The sequence below is a fragment of the Eimeria acervulina genome, genomic scaffold (genome assembly GCF_000499425.1).
Source record: "Eimeria acervulina Houghton genomic scaffold, Eah_scaff134, whole genome shotgun sequence".
NCBI lineage: Eukaryota > Apicomplexa > Conoidasida > Eucoccidiorida > Eimeriidae > Eimeria > Eimeria acervulina.
Window position 1 is genome coordinate 22,753 of NW_013550277.1, and position 17,852 is coordinate 40,604.

General features: G+C 54.2%; 3 protein-coding genes across 3 annotated transcripts in view; 2 read left to right on the top strand and 1 right to left on the bottom strand.

Annotated features, from left to right (window-relative positions):
- EAH_00019700 (hypothetical protein) overlaps nucleotides 1–11,204 on the top strand; it is a gene marked incomplete at both ends in the record, with an annotated part of 12,335 nt that extends 1,131 nt beyond the window's left edge. Inside the window, 8 exons of the mRNA XM_013397263.1 lie at nucleotides 192–4,131; nucleotides 4,295–6,738; nucleotides 6,963–7,128; nucleotides 7,335–7,612; nucleotides 8,849–9,344; nucleotides 9,846–10,137; nucleotides 10,734–10,821; nucleotides 11,118–11,204. Coding sequence (XP_013252717.1) covers nucleotides 192–4,131; nucleotides 4,295–6,738; nucleotides 6,963–7,128; nucleotides 7,335–7,612; nucleotides 8,849–9,344; nucleotides 9,846–10,137; nucleotides 10,734–10,821; nucleotides 11,118–11,204 — 7,791 coding nt within the window. The remainder of the gene's footprint in view (nucleotides 1–191; nucleotides 4,132–4,294; nucleotides 6,739–6,962; nucleotides 7,129–7,334; nucleotides 7,613–8,848; nucleotides 9,345–9,845; nucleotides 10,138–10,733; nucleotides 10,822–11,117) is intronic.
- Nucleotides 11,205–12,525: 1,321 nt separating this feature from the next.
- EAH_00019710 (FIK kinase (incomplete catalytic triad), putative) lies at nucleotides 12,526–13,416 on the top strand (the record flags this gene model as incomplete). The annotated part of the gene is made up of 1 exon (XM_013397264.1): nucleotides 12,526–13,416. The coding sequence occupies one exon, from the start codon at nucleotides 12,526–12,528 to the stop codon at nucleotides 13,414–13,416; it is 891 nt and encodes a 296-aa protein (XP_013252718.1).
- Nucleotides 13,417–14,169: 753 nt separating this feature from the next.
- EAH_00019720 (hypothetical protein, conserved) lies at nucleotides 14,170–17,241 on the bottom strand (the record flags this gene model as incomplete). The annotated part of the gene is made up of 7 exons (XM_013397265.1): nucleotides 14,170–14,229; nucleotides 14,466–14,553; nucleotides 14,765–14,863; nucleotides 15,371–15,489; nucleotides 15,852–16,171; nucleotides 16,362–16,424; nucleotides 17,172–17,241. The coding sequence occupies 7 exons, from the start codon at nucleotides 17,239–17,241 to the stop codon at nucleotides 14,170–14,172; spliced, it is 819 nt and encodes a 272-aa protein (XP_013252719.1).
- Between the last annotated feature and the right edge of the window lie 611 nt (nucleotides 17,242–17,852).

Consider the following 17,852-nt stretch of genomic DNA (forward strand, 5'->3'; position numbering starts at 1 on the left):
TGGTGCCAACAATCAGCGGTGCAGCAGCCGCCGCAGCAGCGGCAGCCGCAGCTGCGGCGGCTGCGCAGCGCACAGTGCCGCCCCCCATGCATCCTGCAACCCCTATAATCTTGCAGCAGCAGCACCAGCTGCAGCAGCAGCAGCAAGCGTTGCAGCCCCTAAGAACGCGCAGTGACTGTGGCGTGTATCAGCCGATGCGAAGAAGCAGCACTATGATTCCAACAACAGGCGAAGCAGCAGCAGCAGCAGCAGCAGCAGCAGCTGCAGCTGCAGCTGCAGTTGCTGCAAGGCCACGCCGCCAGTCTTGGCCCTTTTGCGCTGCTACAGGGGCGCCAGCAGCAGCAACACCGCCAGCGGCAGCAGTATCACCAGCAGCAACCATAGCAGCAGCAGCAACAGCACCCTCACCAGCTATCACCCCTCAAAGCACCTTCTGGCGTCGCGGTGTATCGACAGCCTCGCTGGACCTCCCGCCACCTCAGCAGCTGCACTCGTCCAGCGCTCAGCAGCAGCCGCTGCTGCTGCCTCAGGCACCACTGTCCGCAGCAGCAGCAGCGGCTGCAGCAGCAGATCGCAGCACTCCTGCTGCTTACACAGAGCCAAATTCTGCAACAACGCAATCAACTGCAGCATTTGGTGTCTCTCTCTCGCCAACCGTGCAGCAGCAGCAAGTGCTGCAGCAACTTGACACCTCGGGTGTATGTACACCTGCGTCTTGGCAATTAAATCATGCGCAGCAGCAGCAACAGCAACAGACAGTACCTCCAGCACTTGAAGGGTCACCGGCCCTAGCTGGTGCTGCAGCTACCCCAATAGCAACCCGTGGCTCACTGACGCCTTCTCACTTTTCTCCTGTCCTTTCACCTGCTGCTGCGGCTGCTGCACCTGCTTCTGTTGTTGCTGCGCCTGCTGCTGCTGCTCCTACAGCTTTGGCATCATCACCACTTCGTTATCCTGGCGTGGAGCCGTGGGAGCGCCCCCGGCGGCGCTTTCTTTCCGACCCTTCTCCAGCAGCAGCAGCAGCAGCAGCAACAGCAGCAACAGTCCCCTTGGGGCGCAGCAACGAAGGTCTGGCAAGCTTCCTTAGCCGGGCCAGCAGCAGCACAACTTTGCGCCCTTCACCTGAAGTTGCGGATGCATGGAGCCCTGTCGCAGCAGACACGACTGTTGCTGCTGCTGGTGCCACATCTGCTGCTGTTTCTCCTCAGCACCTCGGCATGCGGCGCAACAGCTACCCCGTGTCCCCTGCCCTTTCTTCAATGCGGCGGCACGCTGCTGCTGCTGCTGAGGGAGCGATGAGGGCTGCAGCAGCAGCAGCAAGAGCCCGCAGTGCTGCTGAAGTCGCTGCCACGGCAGATAGCCTTGCAGCAGCATCGGCAAGGAGAACGTCTGCTGCTTCCAGCCGCAGCAACACCCCTACGCGTCTCTACTCTCCCTCCTCTGTGGCACCCTTCTCGCCTCCCATGCCGCTGCAGCTCCCGCCGCTCGAGCCTGCTGCTCTGTCTCCAAAGCCGCTGCAGCAGCAGCAGCAGCTGCAGCAGCAGCAGGACTTGCTGCTGCGCTCCGCTGCAGCAACACCTGAAAGCTTCAGCTTGCCAACCTTGCAGCCGACGGTGCAGGGGCCAGTGCTGGATGCCGCCGATAACTCAGAAACGCCGCAACAGCAACAACAGCAGCAGCTGCAGCAACTGCAGCAGCAGCGGCAGAACAACGTGATATCTCCGTCTGTTGTAAGTACCCGGTCACCTGCCTCTACTGCTTCTGTGATGCGTCCACAGATGCTCACAAGCACCCTGTTGCAGGAGAACGTACAGTCGCCGCTGCAGCATCAGCTGCTGCCTGAGTTGCTGCAACAGCCGCAGCAGCAGCAACTGCCTCAGATGCCGCACCAGGCGCCAACGCACGCCATGAGTCCACTGGTGCTGCAGCAAGCGCCAGCCTCCTCCTTGACTGACCAGCCGACCCATCTCATTTCACGTTCATATTCGTTGCAGCAGCAACAGCAGCACCAGCAGCTGCAGCAGCAAGATGCATTCCTTCCTACATCTCCAATGAGCCGCCAATCACCTTCTCCAGCCACGCAAAGGGCCCTAAGCCCTCAGGGGACCCCTGAGCTCTTACCGCTGCAGCAGCAGCAGATAGAGACGGCAGAGCCGTTGCTTGCGCTTGACTCGGGAAGCCTCATAACGTTTGCAGCAGAAACCCCAGCATCAGCTGACCAGAGCCAGCGCCTGCAGCAGCCACTGCAGCAGCAGACGCTGCAGCAGCTGCAGCAGCTGCAGCAGCAACAGCAGCCAAGCACTGAGCTAACCGCCACCGTCTCTCCTTCAAGAGCCGCTGCAGAGAGAGCAGCAGTAGCTGCTGCCAGGGCAACGGCTGCCGCTCAAAACGCCACAGCAGCATGTGCGCGGCTGCAGCAGCTGCAGCAGCAGCAGCTGGTGCCTCAAGGGGTGGCGGCAGCAGCAGCTGCAGCAGCGATGGCTGCTGAGACCGGCGCCTCTACAGCTCAGTTAGCAGCAGAGAGAGCGGCGCTTGCCGCTGCAGCAGAGGGAGCAACACCTGCTGCTGCAGCAAGACCTGCTCTGGCTGTCGGTTCTTCGTTGCTTCGCAGCAACTCACTCCCTGTGGGTCTGGCGTCGTCAGCTCGCCAGCAGCAGCAGCAGCAGCAGCAGATGCTACCACTTCGCTCCAACACAGGAGGCAGGCTGCAGCAAGCTTCAACTCCGCGGCTGCTGTCTCCAGTAGCTCATCAGCAGCATTCATTTCCTCTTGCGCAGCAGAACAGCTTCGGTTCAGGGCCCCTCAGAAGGGCCGACAGCTCCCTTAGTCTTAGCCCGGCCTATAGGAAGCTTCAGCCGCTGCAGCGCCAGCAGCAGCAGCAGCGGCAGCTGCAACTGCAAATGCAACAACGCACTGCTTTGCAGCTTCGAGAGCAGCAGCTGCTGCAGAATCAACGCAGCCTGAGGCAGCAGCGTCATGAGCTGGAGAGACAGCTGGCGGAGGAGCAACAGAAAGGAAGCACTGGAATGATACGCAGCAGCTCAGCGGGGCAGCTGCAGCAAATCACTGACATGCAGCAGCAAACGAGACTGCCTAGCCCTGCTTTCTCCTACCGACGGATGGGCACGGGCCCCACACCACGCAGCAGTGGGACTCCTATCAGGTTCAACTCTCTTGGGCAGCAGCAGCAGCAACTGCAGCAGCAGCAGTCACCTGTACGTACTCTAAGCAATTGGCCTGCCTCACCAGTCTTCACGCCTACGGGGACCGTCGGGGTTGGCAGTCGCTCCCCTGGTTTGCTGCCAAGTGCAGCAGCAGCAGCAGCAGCACCCGCGGCAACAGCATCAGCGCCAGCAGCAACAGGAGCAGCATCAACAGTGTCAACACCGCCAGCAGCAGCAACAGCAGTAGCAGTAGGAACGCCCATAGGGGCTCCAGCAGCTATTGCTAGTTCTTTACCTTTCCACGCCCGCATATACTCCCCAGCTAGCAGCCCCTCAAGGACGGGAGGCCCAGCGATTACAGCCTATTCACCGATTGATGCAATATCTCCTTTCAACCTGCGGCAGAGCCAGATGCAGCAGCAGAAGCAGCGGCAGCTCCAGCTGCAGCAGATGCAGCAGCAGCAGCAGAACCGATATGCCTTCAGCGCCATACCCCCCCGCAGTGATTCCTTCTCCCTTAATCACTTCTCAGCAACATCTCCATATTCAGCCCCGGCAGCTCTGCTTCGGGCTAACAGCAGCGGTGCATCCACGCCGTTCACTCCGCTGCAGCGCTACAGCAGCATCAGACCCCAGCAGCAGCAGGAGCCGGAACTCCTGCAGCAGCAGCAACAGCAGCAACAGCAGCAGCAGCAGAGCTACGGAAAACCAAATACCTCTCAGAATTCTTTCATTGGCTACCCTTTGTCTCCAGGTGCCTCTGCGGGGACCCCAAGGCTGTCTGCGCTCAATGCAGATACACCGCGTAAGTTGAGCCTGAAGCTGAAGCCACCCGGGTTCGAACCCTGGCACATCAATCCACCACACAATCAATACTGCATCGGCAACAGCAGCAGCAGCAACAACAGTAACAGCAGCAACAGCAGGGGCTGCTTCGGTAGCTGTATGAAGGAAGGCGCACTTGGGTGTAGGCTGCTGCAGCAGGTGCTAGCCGCGGATGGTGCTTAACCTCTCACTGTCGATGCTGCTGCTGCTGCCCTTGCTACTGCTGCTGCCGCTTCTTCCTCTGCTGCTCTCTCCGTTGCTGCTGCTGCTGCCTTTGCCATTACTGCTTATTTTGTGTGCCGTAGGCCTTGGCGATGCGCAGACTGGTTTGAGTCGCTTCGAAAGTACATCTCCCACATCTCGCTCACCTCAGCAGCCGCAGCCACAGCAGCAGCAGCAACAGCAGCAGCAGCAACAGCAGCAGCCGCAGCAACAGCAGCAGCTGCAACAGCCGCAGCAACAGCAGCAGCAGCAACAGCCGCAGCAACAGCAGCAGCAGCAGTGGAGGCGAGTGCAGTCATCTGCGAGCTCCTTGTCTCCTCTGCAGACACATCACCGGCCCCCTGTAGGAACACCACGGTCTTCTCTCATGCAGCCGCACCTGAACGGTGCAGCAGCAGCAGCAGCAGGAGCAGCAACACCAGCAGGAACGCCACTGACAGCAACGACAGCAGCAGGGCAGGACGACAGCCCTGAGGACGGTGCGGTTACCGCGTCTTCCGCTCTTCGGCAAGCCGAACGTGCTGCTGCTGCAGCAGCAGATGCAGCGCAACGAGCTGCTGCTGCTGCAGACGCCGCTGGGCAATCCCCAGCAGCAAATGCCGCAAGATACAGGGCAGCTCGAGCTGCAGCAGCAGCACGCGCTGCCTTGATTGCTGCACAGAAACGTGCTGCTAGCATCAAGCCACCTCCCGCCATCCTTGCGTCACAGCAGCAACAGCAGCAGCAGCAGCAGCATTTGGTGAGGCAAAGTAACGGCGGCACCCCACAGCAGAGGCCCTCATCTCCCCTTTTCTCACGGCAGCAGAGCACCAGCAGCACTATAGGAGGCAAATCAACCATCCCCAGGCAAGCAGCAGCACCTTTTGTTTCTGGCCTTGGGGATGCAGCAGGTGCTGTTGCTGCTGCCCCAGATGCTGCTGCAGCAGGGACGGCAGCGCAGACGCCGCAGTCTCAGAGCCAGCGCAGTGCTGGGTCGTACTCAGTGCAACAGCAACACCAGCAGGATCTGCTCCAGCAGCAACGACAGCAGCTCCACCAACAGCAGCAGCAGCAGCAGGAGCAGTACGACGACGACAGCAACCGCCATGCTCCCTTGTCACCTGGAAGACTGCACCAGCCCAGTGAGCGTCCTTCCCTCTCAGCAGCAGCAGCAGCAGCCACCGCGCCCAGCCGAAACACATTTTATCCTATGATTTCTCATTCACTTGTTAATGGTGCAGCTTCTGCTGCTGTCCCAGGTGCTGCTGACAATGTGCAGCAACAGCAGCTGCTGCTGCAGCAGCAGCAGAATCGTGGGTCTTCCCAAGCCAACTTACACTCTAGCAGCACTGACGCAACTCCGAACGCACGCTGGTCTCACGTGGATGCGTTGCTTCAGCAGCAGCAACAGCAGCTGCAACAGCACCGGCAGCAGCTGCAGCAGCAGCAGGAAGAGGAGTTGCAGAAAGTACAGCAGCAACTGGGACGAGAGCAACGCCAGCAAGTGCTGCGGCAACTGGTGCAGCAGCACAAGCAGCGCGAGGCAGCGAAGAAAGCAGCTCAAGCAGAGCTGGAGAAAAATATAGAGAGGCAGAGACAAATATCAGCGTTTGCTGCTGCAGCCCTGCAACCTCCCCAACAAGAATCACCTGTATCGTTTCAAGGCCTAGGAAGTGGTGGCGTGGCTGCTGCTGCTGCTTCTGATGCTGCGGCTGCTACTCCTGCTGCTGCATTAACCTTCGAACTGGCTCAGCCAAAAAACGGCGCAGCCGCTGCTGCTGGCGACGCAGCTGCTGCTGAATACAGAGCAGCAGCTGCCAGCAGCAGCGGCAGCAACAGTAGCAGCACAGCTGCCCAGTTTATTGGAGATGCCCTTTATGGGGCAGCCCCTAAGGAGAGCTACACCTACGGAGCTGAGGAACAACTCCAGCAGCAGCAGCAGCAACAGCAGCAGCAGCAGCAACAGCAGCAGCAGCAGCAGCTGAAGCAGCAACGGAGCCTTGCAGGCTGGGCTGGTCCGGCGCCTTCGGTGTTTAACTGCGACAACATGGAGACACCTCAACACTCGGCGCTGCAGCAGCAAGAGGAGTGGCAGGCTGATGGGGCTTTTGCAGGTGTTGTGGGGGCATCACAGGGCCCTCAACAGGGGCTTTCTGATCAGGCTGCAGCAGCAGCAGCCGTTGCTGCTGCTGCTGCTGGTGGAGCAGCAGCAGCTGAACCGCCAACGATCGCAACGGACGATGACAGCAACAGAAGCTCCTTTTCGTTTGATGCGAAGCCCCGCAGAACGAAGAAACTGCAGCACAACTCTACATTAAATGGACATACCTCTGAAACAGCAGCAGCTACTGCCGGCAGCAGCATCATCAGCAGCAGCAGTAGCAGCAGCAAGAACACGCTCGGAATCCCGTCCTCACTGCGAGTGCCTCGCGTGCCCTTCACCTGGAAGACCTGCCGCTCGTTGCTGCTGCAGCTGCAGCAACCTGCAGAGAGTTTTTCTATAGACGGCGAGCTGTACAGACACTGGCAGCTGTCGCTCGTTCCTACTGTAGGGGCAGGTCAAAACAGTCAACGCCAGCAGGTCTCTCTAAACCCTAAACCCTGAATCTGAACCCTAACCCTAAACCTAAACCCTAAACCCTAAATTATGGGCCCTTGATCGGGACTCCGCTTCAGTGCCCTCTTGATTTGTCAGTGCTGTATATTTGTTTTTCTTGTGTGAGAGAAAGGAGCCTACGATGGCCTGTAGGGTTGTTTGGGGTGTACGTACAGCGCATGTACCGCGGTAGATTGAAGTCAGGGCGAGGAGTATTTGTTAAACAAGTGCCGGCGAGTGTCTGGAGATATCAGTGGAAGCAGCAGCAAAGATTTCAGGGACAGTTCATATGCGATGGAGAGAATTATGTGGGGGAGGCCGCTGCTGCTGCCTTTCTTACAGGTGCATCAGCAAAAGCCCTTAACCCTATACCCTAAACCCTAAGTTTGAAGGATATCCTTAGCATCTTGCAAATTCTGTTTGCCTTTCGTCTATCTTTGTTCTGCTGGGGAGGTGGAGTAGGCTGTAGGTCTGCTTGAGTCTCTCTCTGTCTCCGACTGTGTTGCTGTTTTTTGTTGTTTGTTTGTTTGTTTGTTTGCTTGTCTTAGAATACCATCCACACTGCGTAGCACCCCTACTGGCTGTGCTGACAGAAGGCAGCGCCATCAACGACAGTGGAGAGGCTCAGCAGCAGCAAGTTCAGGAGACGCCCGGGGCCTCTGAGAGTCCCCTCAGCAGTTTTGCCCGTGCTGCACAGCAGCAGCAGCAGCAGCAGCAGCAAGGCAGCAGGAGCAGCAGCAGAAGGCACCGCACCGAGCGCGTCATCCTCGTTTTTCAATTGTTCGGTCAGTCGGATCTCCTGGACTTCGTCGAGGCCAACAAACCTGTAGGTCTTTGTTCTCTGTTGAATAAACCCTAAACCCTAGACCCTAAACCCTTTTCTGTTGCCTCCTTTGCAGCTTTTCATTGGTGTGCATTCATCAATACGCGCATTCTTCTCAGGTCTGTGTGCATGCAGAGGTGTATGTTTATGTTTATACATATACATATGTATGTATATAAATATATATATATATATATATATATATATATACAGGTGAGCATTGCCCTCTCCGTTTCTGTATGTATTTTGGTTTGGTTGTTTTTGCTGCCTGTCGATTTCTATCTCGCTCTATTGTACTTTAATTGTCTCTCATTGTGTCTTGTGTCTTCTCTCTGGTGTCTGCATCTCTCTGTCTTTGTGTCTTTGTGCATTCACGTGTCTGGGTGTTGCTGCTGTGTGTATTTGCCTCACTCTCTTTATGTCTTTGTACGTTTTTCTCGTTGTGTCAGTGCGTCTTTGCTGCCTCTGTATGTTTGTGTGTCTCTGCCTCCGTAGTGGTGTTTCTGTGTCTTTGAATATTTACGTCTCCGTGCCTGTCTCCCTGTCTCTGTTTTCGTGTCTACGCTTCTCTGTCTCTTTGTGCATTTGTGTGTCTCTGTCTTTGTCTCTGTCTTTGTGTCTTTGTGTCTTTTATAATGGTCTCTCTCTCTCTCTGTATCATGGCGTCTCTCTCAGTGCTTCTATGTGTCTTTCTTCCTGTCTTTGCGTCTCTGTATATTTGTGTGGTGCTGTCCTTTTTTCTTTGTTTTTGTCTTCGTCTCTGTGTATTTGTGTCTTTGCATATTTGTGTCTCTCTCTGTGTCTTCATGTCTCGTGTCTCCATGTCTTTATGTCTTCATGTCTTTGTGTCTTTGTACAGCAACCCCACAAGCTGTGTGTTTATGTAACGCGTCATTTCTTAATGCTTGCAACGGCTGTCTATTCACAAAGGCTCCTTTATAGACACCTGAATTGGTACCTGGGGTGTACATGCAACTCAGTGCATGCATGTCAGTGCATGCATGCCAGTGCACGCCTCCATTAATTTCTGTGCATGCGGGGGCATTTGCAAGGGCGGCCCCCAAACCAGGAGGAGGAGTAGGTGCAGCAGCAGCAGCAGAAGCAGCAGCAGGTGCCGAGGAAGCTGAAGAGGTGGCTTCCTTGATAAGCTGCGAGTGTATACAGTTGAAAGGGGTCCTAGAGGGTCACTAGGTGTCTGTACACCTTGTGGCGGCTGCGCCGTGTGCGGTGTCTCTGCAGATGCCTCCTGCGTTCAAGAGGAAGCTGCAGTTATCACTCGCGCTGCTGCTGCATTCGCTGCACTCTGCTGGCCTCGCGCACCTCGACTTTACGCCCGAGAACATCCTTGTGCATTCATTGCTGCTCGGTTGCGTTGATAACTACACAACCTCCAGCAGCAGCAGCAGCAGCAGCAACAACAACAAGGGGGCTTCTGAGGGGTTCCCGCTGCAGCTGCGGGCCTGCGACTTTGCAAAAGCTACGCCTCTCTTTAACTGGTCAAATCTGCGTCTGCCTGCGTCTCTGTTGGCTCGGTATCATCGCCGTAGCAGCCTGGCGAGCTGCAGCAGCCAGGCAGCAGCAGCAGCAGCAGCAACAGCACCTGCTGCTGCTGCTGCAGCAGATGCAGAAGAACCTGAGGAGCTACCGCCCTTCATAAGCTGCGAGCCTACTATTGCAAAGGGGCCCTACATGCCTCCAGAGACCTGGAAAGTGCTGCGCATCCTTCGATCGTTAGGTTCGGCAACAGCCTTTATCTCTTTGTCTTTGTGTCTTTGTGTCTGTATATTTGTTTGTCTCTGTCGCCGTCTCTCTGTGTCTTTCTGCGGCTATGTCTTTGTATATTTGCGTGTCTTTGTGTCTCTCTTTCTGTGTCTGTAGCTCTTTGCCTTCGTGTCTTCGTGCCTTGCCCCAGTCGGCTCTTGAGTACACAACGAGCAGCAGCAGCACGATATGCTGCTGCTGCTGCTGCTGCAGCATAAGCACCTCGCAAAAGCAGCAGATACACACGCGGCTAAGGCTCAAGGAGCAAGAAGCAGCAGCACGAGCACCCAGAGCTGCTGAGGCTTGGCTGGCGTGTCTGTTGTTGTTGCTGCTGTTGCTGCTGTTGCTATCGTTGCTGCTGCTGCAATGCGTGCTGAAGTTCGTTGTCCTGCAGTTCAGTTGCGAGTAGGAAAGTGGCGCACTTGCTGCTGCTTAACAGCAAAGAGGGTTCGTTGCTGTTTGCTGCGGTGTATAGGCATCACCTTTCCCTTTGTGCAGATATGCGAGCCCCTGCTGTTGACTGGTCGGCCGCCTCCGCCGCTGCAGCTGCGGGAAGGAGACAGTGCAGCAGCAGCAGCACGCAACAATGCAGCAGCAGCAGCAGCAGCACGCAACAGTGCAGCAGCAGCAAGGCGAGGGGGTGTCGACTTGTCGCTTGTCTTCTTTGATGTTCGCAAAGCAGATATATATATGCTGGGAGTTCTTCTCTTCTACTCCTGGGCAGACGGAGCTGTATGGACAGCTTCAGACCCGCAGCAAGACGATCAGTGAGATGCTACCCAATTGACACCTACAACAAAGCCCCGCTGCAGCAGCAGCAGCAGCCCACGAAGCAGGGGCAGCGGCCCCCCACGCAGCAGCAGCACCAGCAGCAGCACCCCACGCAGCAGGGGCAGCAGCACCCCACGCAGTGGCAGCAGCAGCAGCAGCCCACGAAGCAGCAGTAGCCCACGCAGCAGCAGCAGCCCACGCAGCAGCAGCAGCAGCACGGGGTGCAGCAACAGCAGCAGGCCATGATGCAGCAACGGTGGACGACGTCCAGTCTGCAGCAACAGCAGCCCACGAAGCAGCAGCAACGGCAGGAACCAAGGGTGCAGCAAAGAAGGGCGTGCAGCAACTGCTGCAGGGAACTGACTGCAGCAACAGCAGCAGCCCTCGCTGCACCATCAAAAGCAGTCTTTGACGAAGAAAACAAGTGGCTGCAACAGCTGCTGCAGCAACTGCAGCAGCAAATGCCTGCTGCATTAGGGGCAGCAGCCCGATGTGCAACAAGCAGCTAGCATCCCCTGCTGCAGCAAGAAGCCAGCAGCAAGAGCAGCATGTGGTATATCTGAGTTGTTGGCTGTTGTTTGTGCTGCTGCAGATTTGCTAATCTCGTCGAGGAGGCATTCAACTTCTCGGTTTTCTCAGAATGCAGGGACTGGCCGCCACCGCTGCTGGATCTGATTCGGGTTGGTTTTTACTGCAAGAAGAGCAGCAGCTTTAATGCTAGGGGATGTGTAGCAGCGGTGGCAGCAAGCGCGACTGCTTCAGCAATTATGCGCGCACCACTGCTGCCTCCTGTATATGCAGCAGCAACGGATGCAGCAATTGTGCATGCAGCGGCAATATATGCTGCACAGGACGCGCTAGCCAGAATCAGCAACAGAAACAGCAGCAGCAGCAGCACGAGCAGCAGCTCAGCTCTGTTAGCTTGGCGTGCCTCATACTTCAAATGAATATGAGCTGCGTTTGCTGCTGCATGCAGGGATGCATACAAGAAGACCCCGAGAAGCGACTGGTGCTCGATCAGGTGCTGCGGCACCCGTGGTGGGATGCTGCTCTGGACGTCTGAGTGGCTCAAGCGCACACAAGCTCAACTCAGCATCAGCAGCAGCAGCAGCAGCAGCAGCAGCAACTGCACGGCCGCTGCACTGCAGCGCAGCGGGAGCTTGTATAGGTAGTGCGCAGCTGCGAGCTTGTAGCAGAAGCTCTGAGCTTCCCGCTTGCTGCTGCCTGTCTACTTGACACGGGCTTCTGCCCGCACAACACACTGCAGCAAATTCAACTTTAGGCTAGTGCTGCCTTCCAAACCCTAAACCCTAAGCCCTAAACCCTGAACCGTATGCACAAAATCACAATCTAGGGCCAGAAGGACACAAAGAGGAAGCAATCAGGCACAACGGAGCAGAGGAAGGGATGCAAGAGGGAGGAGGAGTTGCTGCTGGTGTAACAGCATCTCGTGCTGCAGCAACTTGGCTGCCAGCCTCAGCCAGGTGTATGCATTCTGTGATTGTTTCGGCGCTAAATATTTGTTTATTCAGAGACAACTGGTGTCCACTACAGGCGCAAAAGTTTCTTAATAATATTAATAACAATAAAAAATAATAATAGAAATAGCATCATACACTTGCATGCTCAGGGATATCAACAATCGCCTTCACTATCGATGATGCCAGCTATATCCGCACACACCGACGGCCGAGTCGCTTGCAAATAGGCAGAGGACTCTACGAATAAAAAAATAAATAAAAACAATAAACAAATTATAGGAAGAAGAAATACTGAGGAAAAGAAATGCATTTGTATAGCTAGCATCAGCGAACATAGACAGTCATACGGTAGGTGTGGGGCGGCCCCACGCGCATGAATGCAACTCGCACATAAAAAACCAAAGATATTATTTAAAAATAAATAGAAATAAAAGTTTAGTTCAAATTATATATAATAAATATGCACAATTTCTGAGAAAGTGCTCGCAGATCCGCGCCGCTAACACTCCACACGGCGAAAGGTGACCCTGCAGCAGCAGCAGCAGCAGCAGCTGCTGCTGCTGCTGCTGCTGCTGCTGCCTCCCTCCCGCCTATAAGGAGTGCTGGGGGTTGTTCTGGTCTTTCCACTGTCACCACTTAATTCAGAATTAAGAAATTCGATTGAAATTTGCATACATTTTTCTTTTTGTCTGTCTTCTTTTTCGCTAACGCACCCTATACAAACAAACCACAAACACACCATTGGACAGCCCAGGTGACCCTGCAGTAATTCTATTGGCGATTGTTATAGAAACATTATTTGTATTTGTATTGGCTGACGCATTAATATTAATATTAATTGTAATATTAATATTAATATTTATATTTATTTTCTTCTGTCTTTTTTTTCTCTTATTAACGAAGATGTTCCTCAGGAGAGCCTCTAAGCTGTTTGTTGTGCTCAGCGGCCTCTCCCTCGAGCAGGTCTCAGCAGCAGCAGCAGCAGCAGCAGCAAGTGAAGTCAATACTACCGACGCTGCAGCAGTAAGTTCAGGGAATACTGCGGCAGCAGAATCTTCAGAGGCTGCAACAAATGACTATAAACACCCTGTACACCCCAATGAAGGCAACGCGCCTGTGCCGCCCCCTCTAAAGAACGCCATCTCAACAGCTGGTGCTGAGTTTCCTCTAGGCCAGGTGCTAGGTTCTGCTGCTGCTGCAGCTGCTATTGCTGCTGCTGCTGCTGCTGCCGCTGCTGCTGCTACCCCACCCGAAGCAGTAGATGGCCCACCCGATCCGGCGCTTGCTGAGGAACCCACGTCTGCTGCAGCAGCAGCAGCAAATGCTGCACCTCCGATAGACGCATCAACAGAAGACAACAGCACATTTAATACGAGTCTCTACTTGCCTGCACAAAGGCAGGAGGAGCTGCAGCGGCGGAGGCGGCAGTGGATGCCGCAGCGTGAGCAGCAAGACGTGCTGCTGCAGCAGCTGCTGCAGTATTCTGTTGCACAGGTATGGGATGTCTTCAGGTCAGCCCGCGCTAATGCTCTTAGAGAACCCGCTTCATCATATTTCCTAGCCAGAGAGCAGCAGCAGCAGCAGCAACAGCAAGAGGAGGAGCAGCAAGAGGAGCAACAGCAGCAGCAGCAGCAAGAACAGGAGCAACAGGAGAAGCAGCAACAGCAAGAGCAGCAGCAAGAGTTGGATTTGAAGGAGCACCAGCAAGAATTGGAGGAGGAGGAGGAAGAGGAGGAGGAGGAAGAGGGGGAGCAGCAGCAGCAGCAGCAGCAGCAGCAGAAAAAAGCCGAGTAGCAGTAGCTCCACGTGTTAAGTGAGGCAACAGGCAGCAACGTGCAGCCAGGAGGTGTACATGCAGCTTGGTGTTTATTATTATTTTGTTTATTGGCGTTTATTATTATTCTTTTGTCTCTTATAAACAGATATTTATATGCAGCAAAGACACAAAAAGTCTCTTTCCCTGTAGACAAAGCCTCATGAGAGGCTTCGACTTGGCGCTCAACGCAAACCATCTTCTATTATATTGGCCACTTCAAGCAACAACAACTGCTGCTGCTGCTGCTGCTGCGATTGCTGCTGCTGCTGCTGCTGCGTTTGCTGTTGCTGCTGCTAGTAGTACTGCTGCTGCTGGTGGCGCTGCTCTACGTGCTCTGGTGCTGCTTCTAAAACCCGAAGTAGCAACCCACGGAAGCTGTTGCACCGCGACAGGGTTCTTAAGCTGCAGCTGCAGCTTCAGCAGTTGGTGCTGCTGCTGCTGCTAATAGTACTGCTGCTATTACGCACCGATCCTGCTGTAGTTTCTTCGCCAGCTGCTGGAGCCAGTAAAGAGTGCTCTAGCTAACAGCAGCAGCAGCAGCAGAAGCAGCGTCTGCAGCAGTATCCCAGAGGCATACGAGAGCTATACTGGAGTAGCTGGTGTACGTACACCTAAAGTGTACATACATTTTCGGTGTACGTACATCTGAGGTGTATATGCAGCTGAGGTGCATGTGCAGTTGAGATGCATATACAGATGAGATGCATATACAATTGAGGTGTACATACACCTCAAAATTTGTCTTTGCGCTTCCTCCCGGAGTACTTCGACTCGGGGCGGACTTTCTTGCCCTATGAACAAACAAAAATAAAAAGAATAAGCAATGAAACCACTGCGGCAGCAGCACAATCAGCAGCAGCAGCAGCAGCTTCTGTCAGCAGCAGGGTATACAACAGCATAAGCAGCAAGGTCCGCTGCAACAGCAGCAACAGGACCTGCAGCAATACCCCCAGCAGGATATGTAGTAGCAGCAGCAGACGTAAGGTCGAAGGCAGCAGCAGCAGCAGCAGCAGCAGCAGATCGGTACCTTTTTGATTTGCTGCTCTTTCTTTCTCTGAATAAATTCCTTCTTCGATATTTGCTTCTTCACACGACGTGCAGACACCATCGGCCGCCTGAGATAACAAAAACCCTAAACCCTAAACCCTACGCGGTAAAACCCTAAACCCTAAACCCCAAAACCATAAAACCTAAACTCTTTGTGCACCAATTCCAAACGGCAATGCACTGACAAGACCTTCATCCCTAAACCCTCACTCCAGCATCGTCAATCCTAAGTACTAAACCCTAAACCCTAAACCCTAAACCCTAAACCCTAAATCTCACTCTCTTCCAGCATTAATGATCGCAGACGTTCCAAGGGCCTTCGGTAGCTGCTGCGTCCTTCTGCTGTTGCCTCCCGGAAGCCACAGACACATAAAGTACCTGCACATACACCCCAGCAGCAGCAGCAGCAGCAGCAGTAGCAGCAGCAACAGCAGCAACAGCAGTACAGCGCGATGACTTGACTAGACCTTCTGCTGCAGCTTTCTCAAGCGCATGCAGCGGAATATCTTTATTAAAAAGCAAACTCAAAGTAAACCAAAAAACTTAGAACGAAGATAAGAAAATAAACAAAGACAAAATAAACAGAGAGACGAACACCGGCAAAGAAGATACAAATCGATGGCGCATGCACAGCACAGTAAGCAGCAGCAACAGCAGCAGCAGCTGCTGCTGCAGCAGTAAAAATCCAGACGCAATAAGCGAACCAACACCCAGCAACCCACAATCACCAAATACGCAGCAGCAACAGCAACAGCAAAAAGAACTACAGTAGCAGCAACAGCAGCAGCAACAAGAACAACAACAACAACAACAGTAGCACTAGCAGCAACAAGAGCAACAACGACAGCAGCAGCAGCAGCAGCAGCAGCAGCAGCAGCAGCAGACTTTTTGGCCTTAGTAGAGTTGGGGTAGTCCACCACGAGGCCGCCTTCGAAGCCGCTGCGCAGAGCAGCTGAAGTCAAACTCTCTAGCTGCTCCGCACTCTCAGGATAAAACTGCAGCGCCTGCAGCAGCAGCAGCAGCAGCAGCAGCAACAGTAGCAGCAGCAACAGCAGCAGCAACAGCTCCGTTTTGGGGGGGAGGGTGTTTGCCTCGGCGTTAAGAATGTTCAATGTAGCAAAGAAGAAGAATGCATGCATGCGGTGTATATGCACTGCACTGTTGCACGCACGCAGTGAGGTGTACGTACACCCCATGCATGCAATGCTTTGGGGCTCTCTCTGATGCATGCATATCCCTTTCTACGCTGCCGAGAATAACTCCTCCTGCTGTTAGTGCTGCTGCTGGTGTTCGTGCTGCTGCTGGTGTTCGTGCTGCTGCTGCTACTGCTGCTGCTGTTGCTGCTGTTCGTGTGTAGTGTACGTACAGCTCGCGCTCCGGGCTTTAGAGACCGTGCAAGATGTTGAAAGAAACAACTCTGTCTCCTGTATGCTGTGGCTGGGAGAGCAGGTTTTCGCTGCTGCCGCAGCAGCAACTGCTGCTGCTGCTGCTGCTCGCTGTCGGAGTGCCTGTCCTCGTCCATATCTTCTTCTGAGGTGTTAGAGTCTCCCGAAGAAGCTTCTGCTGCTGTTGCTGCTGCTGTTGCACCTGCTGCTGAGCAGCAATCAGACTTAATATCTGAGCAGAGCCACTGAATAGCACTAATAGAGATTGCCCCGTCAAAGGCGCCGGGGCGGAAGTAAAAAGCTAAAAAAAAGCAAAAAAAGAGACAAAGAGGAGACAGCAAACGCAGATGCATGCGATCGTGCAGAACCCCCAAACAGCGCTTCCTATATAAGGCACTAGGGTTTAAGGGTAAGGGTTTAGGGCCGCAGAGTGAGGGTTTAGGGGGTAGGCGCAAGGGTTTAGGGTTTAGGGCTTAGGGTTTAGGGTTTACGTTTGCCGAAGTCTGCAAGGAGCGCATCAGCCATCTCCAAGTTGTTCTGATCGCGGGCCTCCTCTGCAGGCAGCAGCAATTAAACATCTACTTGTTTGTCTCTGTCTCTCTCTTTATATATGTCTCTGTCTCTCTCTTTGTCTCTGTTTCTGTCTCTTTCTTTGTCTCTGTCTCTGTTTCTTTCTTTATATCTGTGTCTGTCTCCCTCTTTGTCTCTGTCTCTGTTTGTTTCTTTGTCTCTATCTCTGTCTCTCTCTTTATATGTGTCTCTGCCTCTATGTCTCTGTCTCTCTCTTTATATCTGTCTCTCTCTTTATATCTGTCTGCTTGATCTGTCTCGGTGTCTCTTTGTTTGTCTCTCTATTCCCTATTCTTATCTTTTCTGTCTTTGTTTGTCTGTCTGTCTCTTTTAATTTGTGTTGATGTTTGTCTTTGTCTTTGTTTGTCTTTGTCTCTGTTTGTCTTTCTGTCTCCTTCTCTGCTTCTTTGTTCGTCTGTCTCCCTCTCTGTCTATTTACATCTACTCTCTGTCTCTCAATGAAATCAATTATACACACAAACACCATCAGCAACTGCAGCAGCAACTGCAGCAGCAACTGCAGCAGCAGCAGCAACTGCAGCAGCAGGACCAGCAGCAACAGAAGAAGAACCAGCAGAAGCAACCGCAGCACCAGCAGCAAATGCAGAAGCAGCAGCAGAAAAAGCAGAAGCAGGATAAGCAGCAGGTACAGCAACGGCAGCAGCAGCAAAAGCAGCAGCAAAAGCAGCAGTAGCAGCAGTAGCAGCAGCAGCAGCAGCAGCAGCAGGTACCTAGCATGTGTTTAGAGATATCGAGGCCGACAACGAAGTGTCCCTTCTCAGAAACCGCAGCGCCGCTCATTCCGCAGCCAAACCCCAAATCCAGTACAAGGCAACTCTGTAGCAGCAGCAGCAGCAGCAGCAGCAGCAGCAAAAGCAGCAGCAGCAGCAGCAGTTCAATACCAATGCAGGGGAAAGCAGTAGTCGCCACGTCTGGCGGCATTGCAGCGGCAGCAGCAGCAAACGTAGCATAATGCTGGATCAGCAACACAAACAGCAGCAGCAGCAACAACACAAAGAACAGCAGCAGCACGAAAAGCAAGGGGAAGATCAGCACAGACAGCAGCAACAACAAGGAGAAGCGCAGCAGTAGCACCACCACCAGGTGCAGCAGCAAAGAGGCGAACACCAGCAGCAGCAGCAGCAGCAGCAGGTGCAGCAGCAACAAGGCGAACAGCAGCAGCACCACCACCACCACCAGGTGCAGCAGCAAAGAGGCGAACACCAGCAGCAGCAGCAGCAGCAGCAGGTGCAGCAGCAACAAGGCGAACAGCAGCAGCAGGTGCAGCAGCAGCAGGTGCAGCAGCAGCAGGTGCAGCAGCAGCAGGAGGCGGACTTGGTTTTCTGGTAGCAGCAGCATTTCTAAAGCTCTTTCGGTCATTTGTCTTTGAATTAATTGCATGCGGCTGCTGC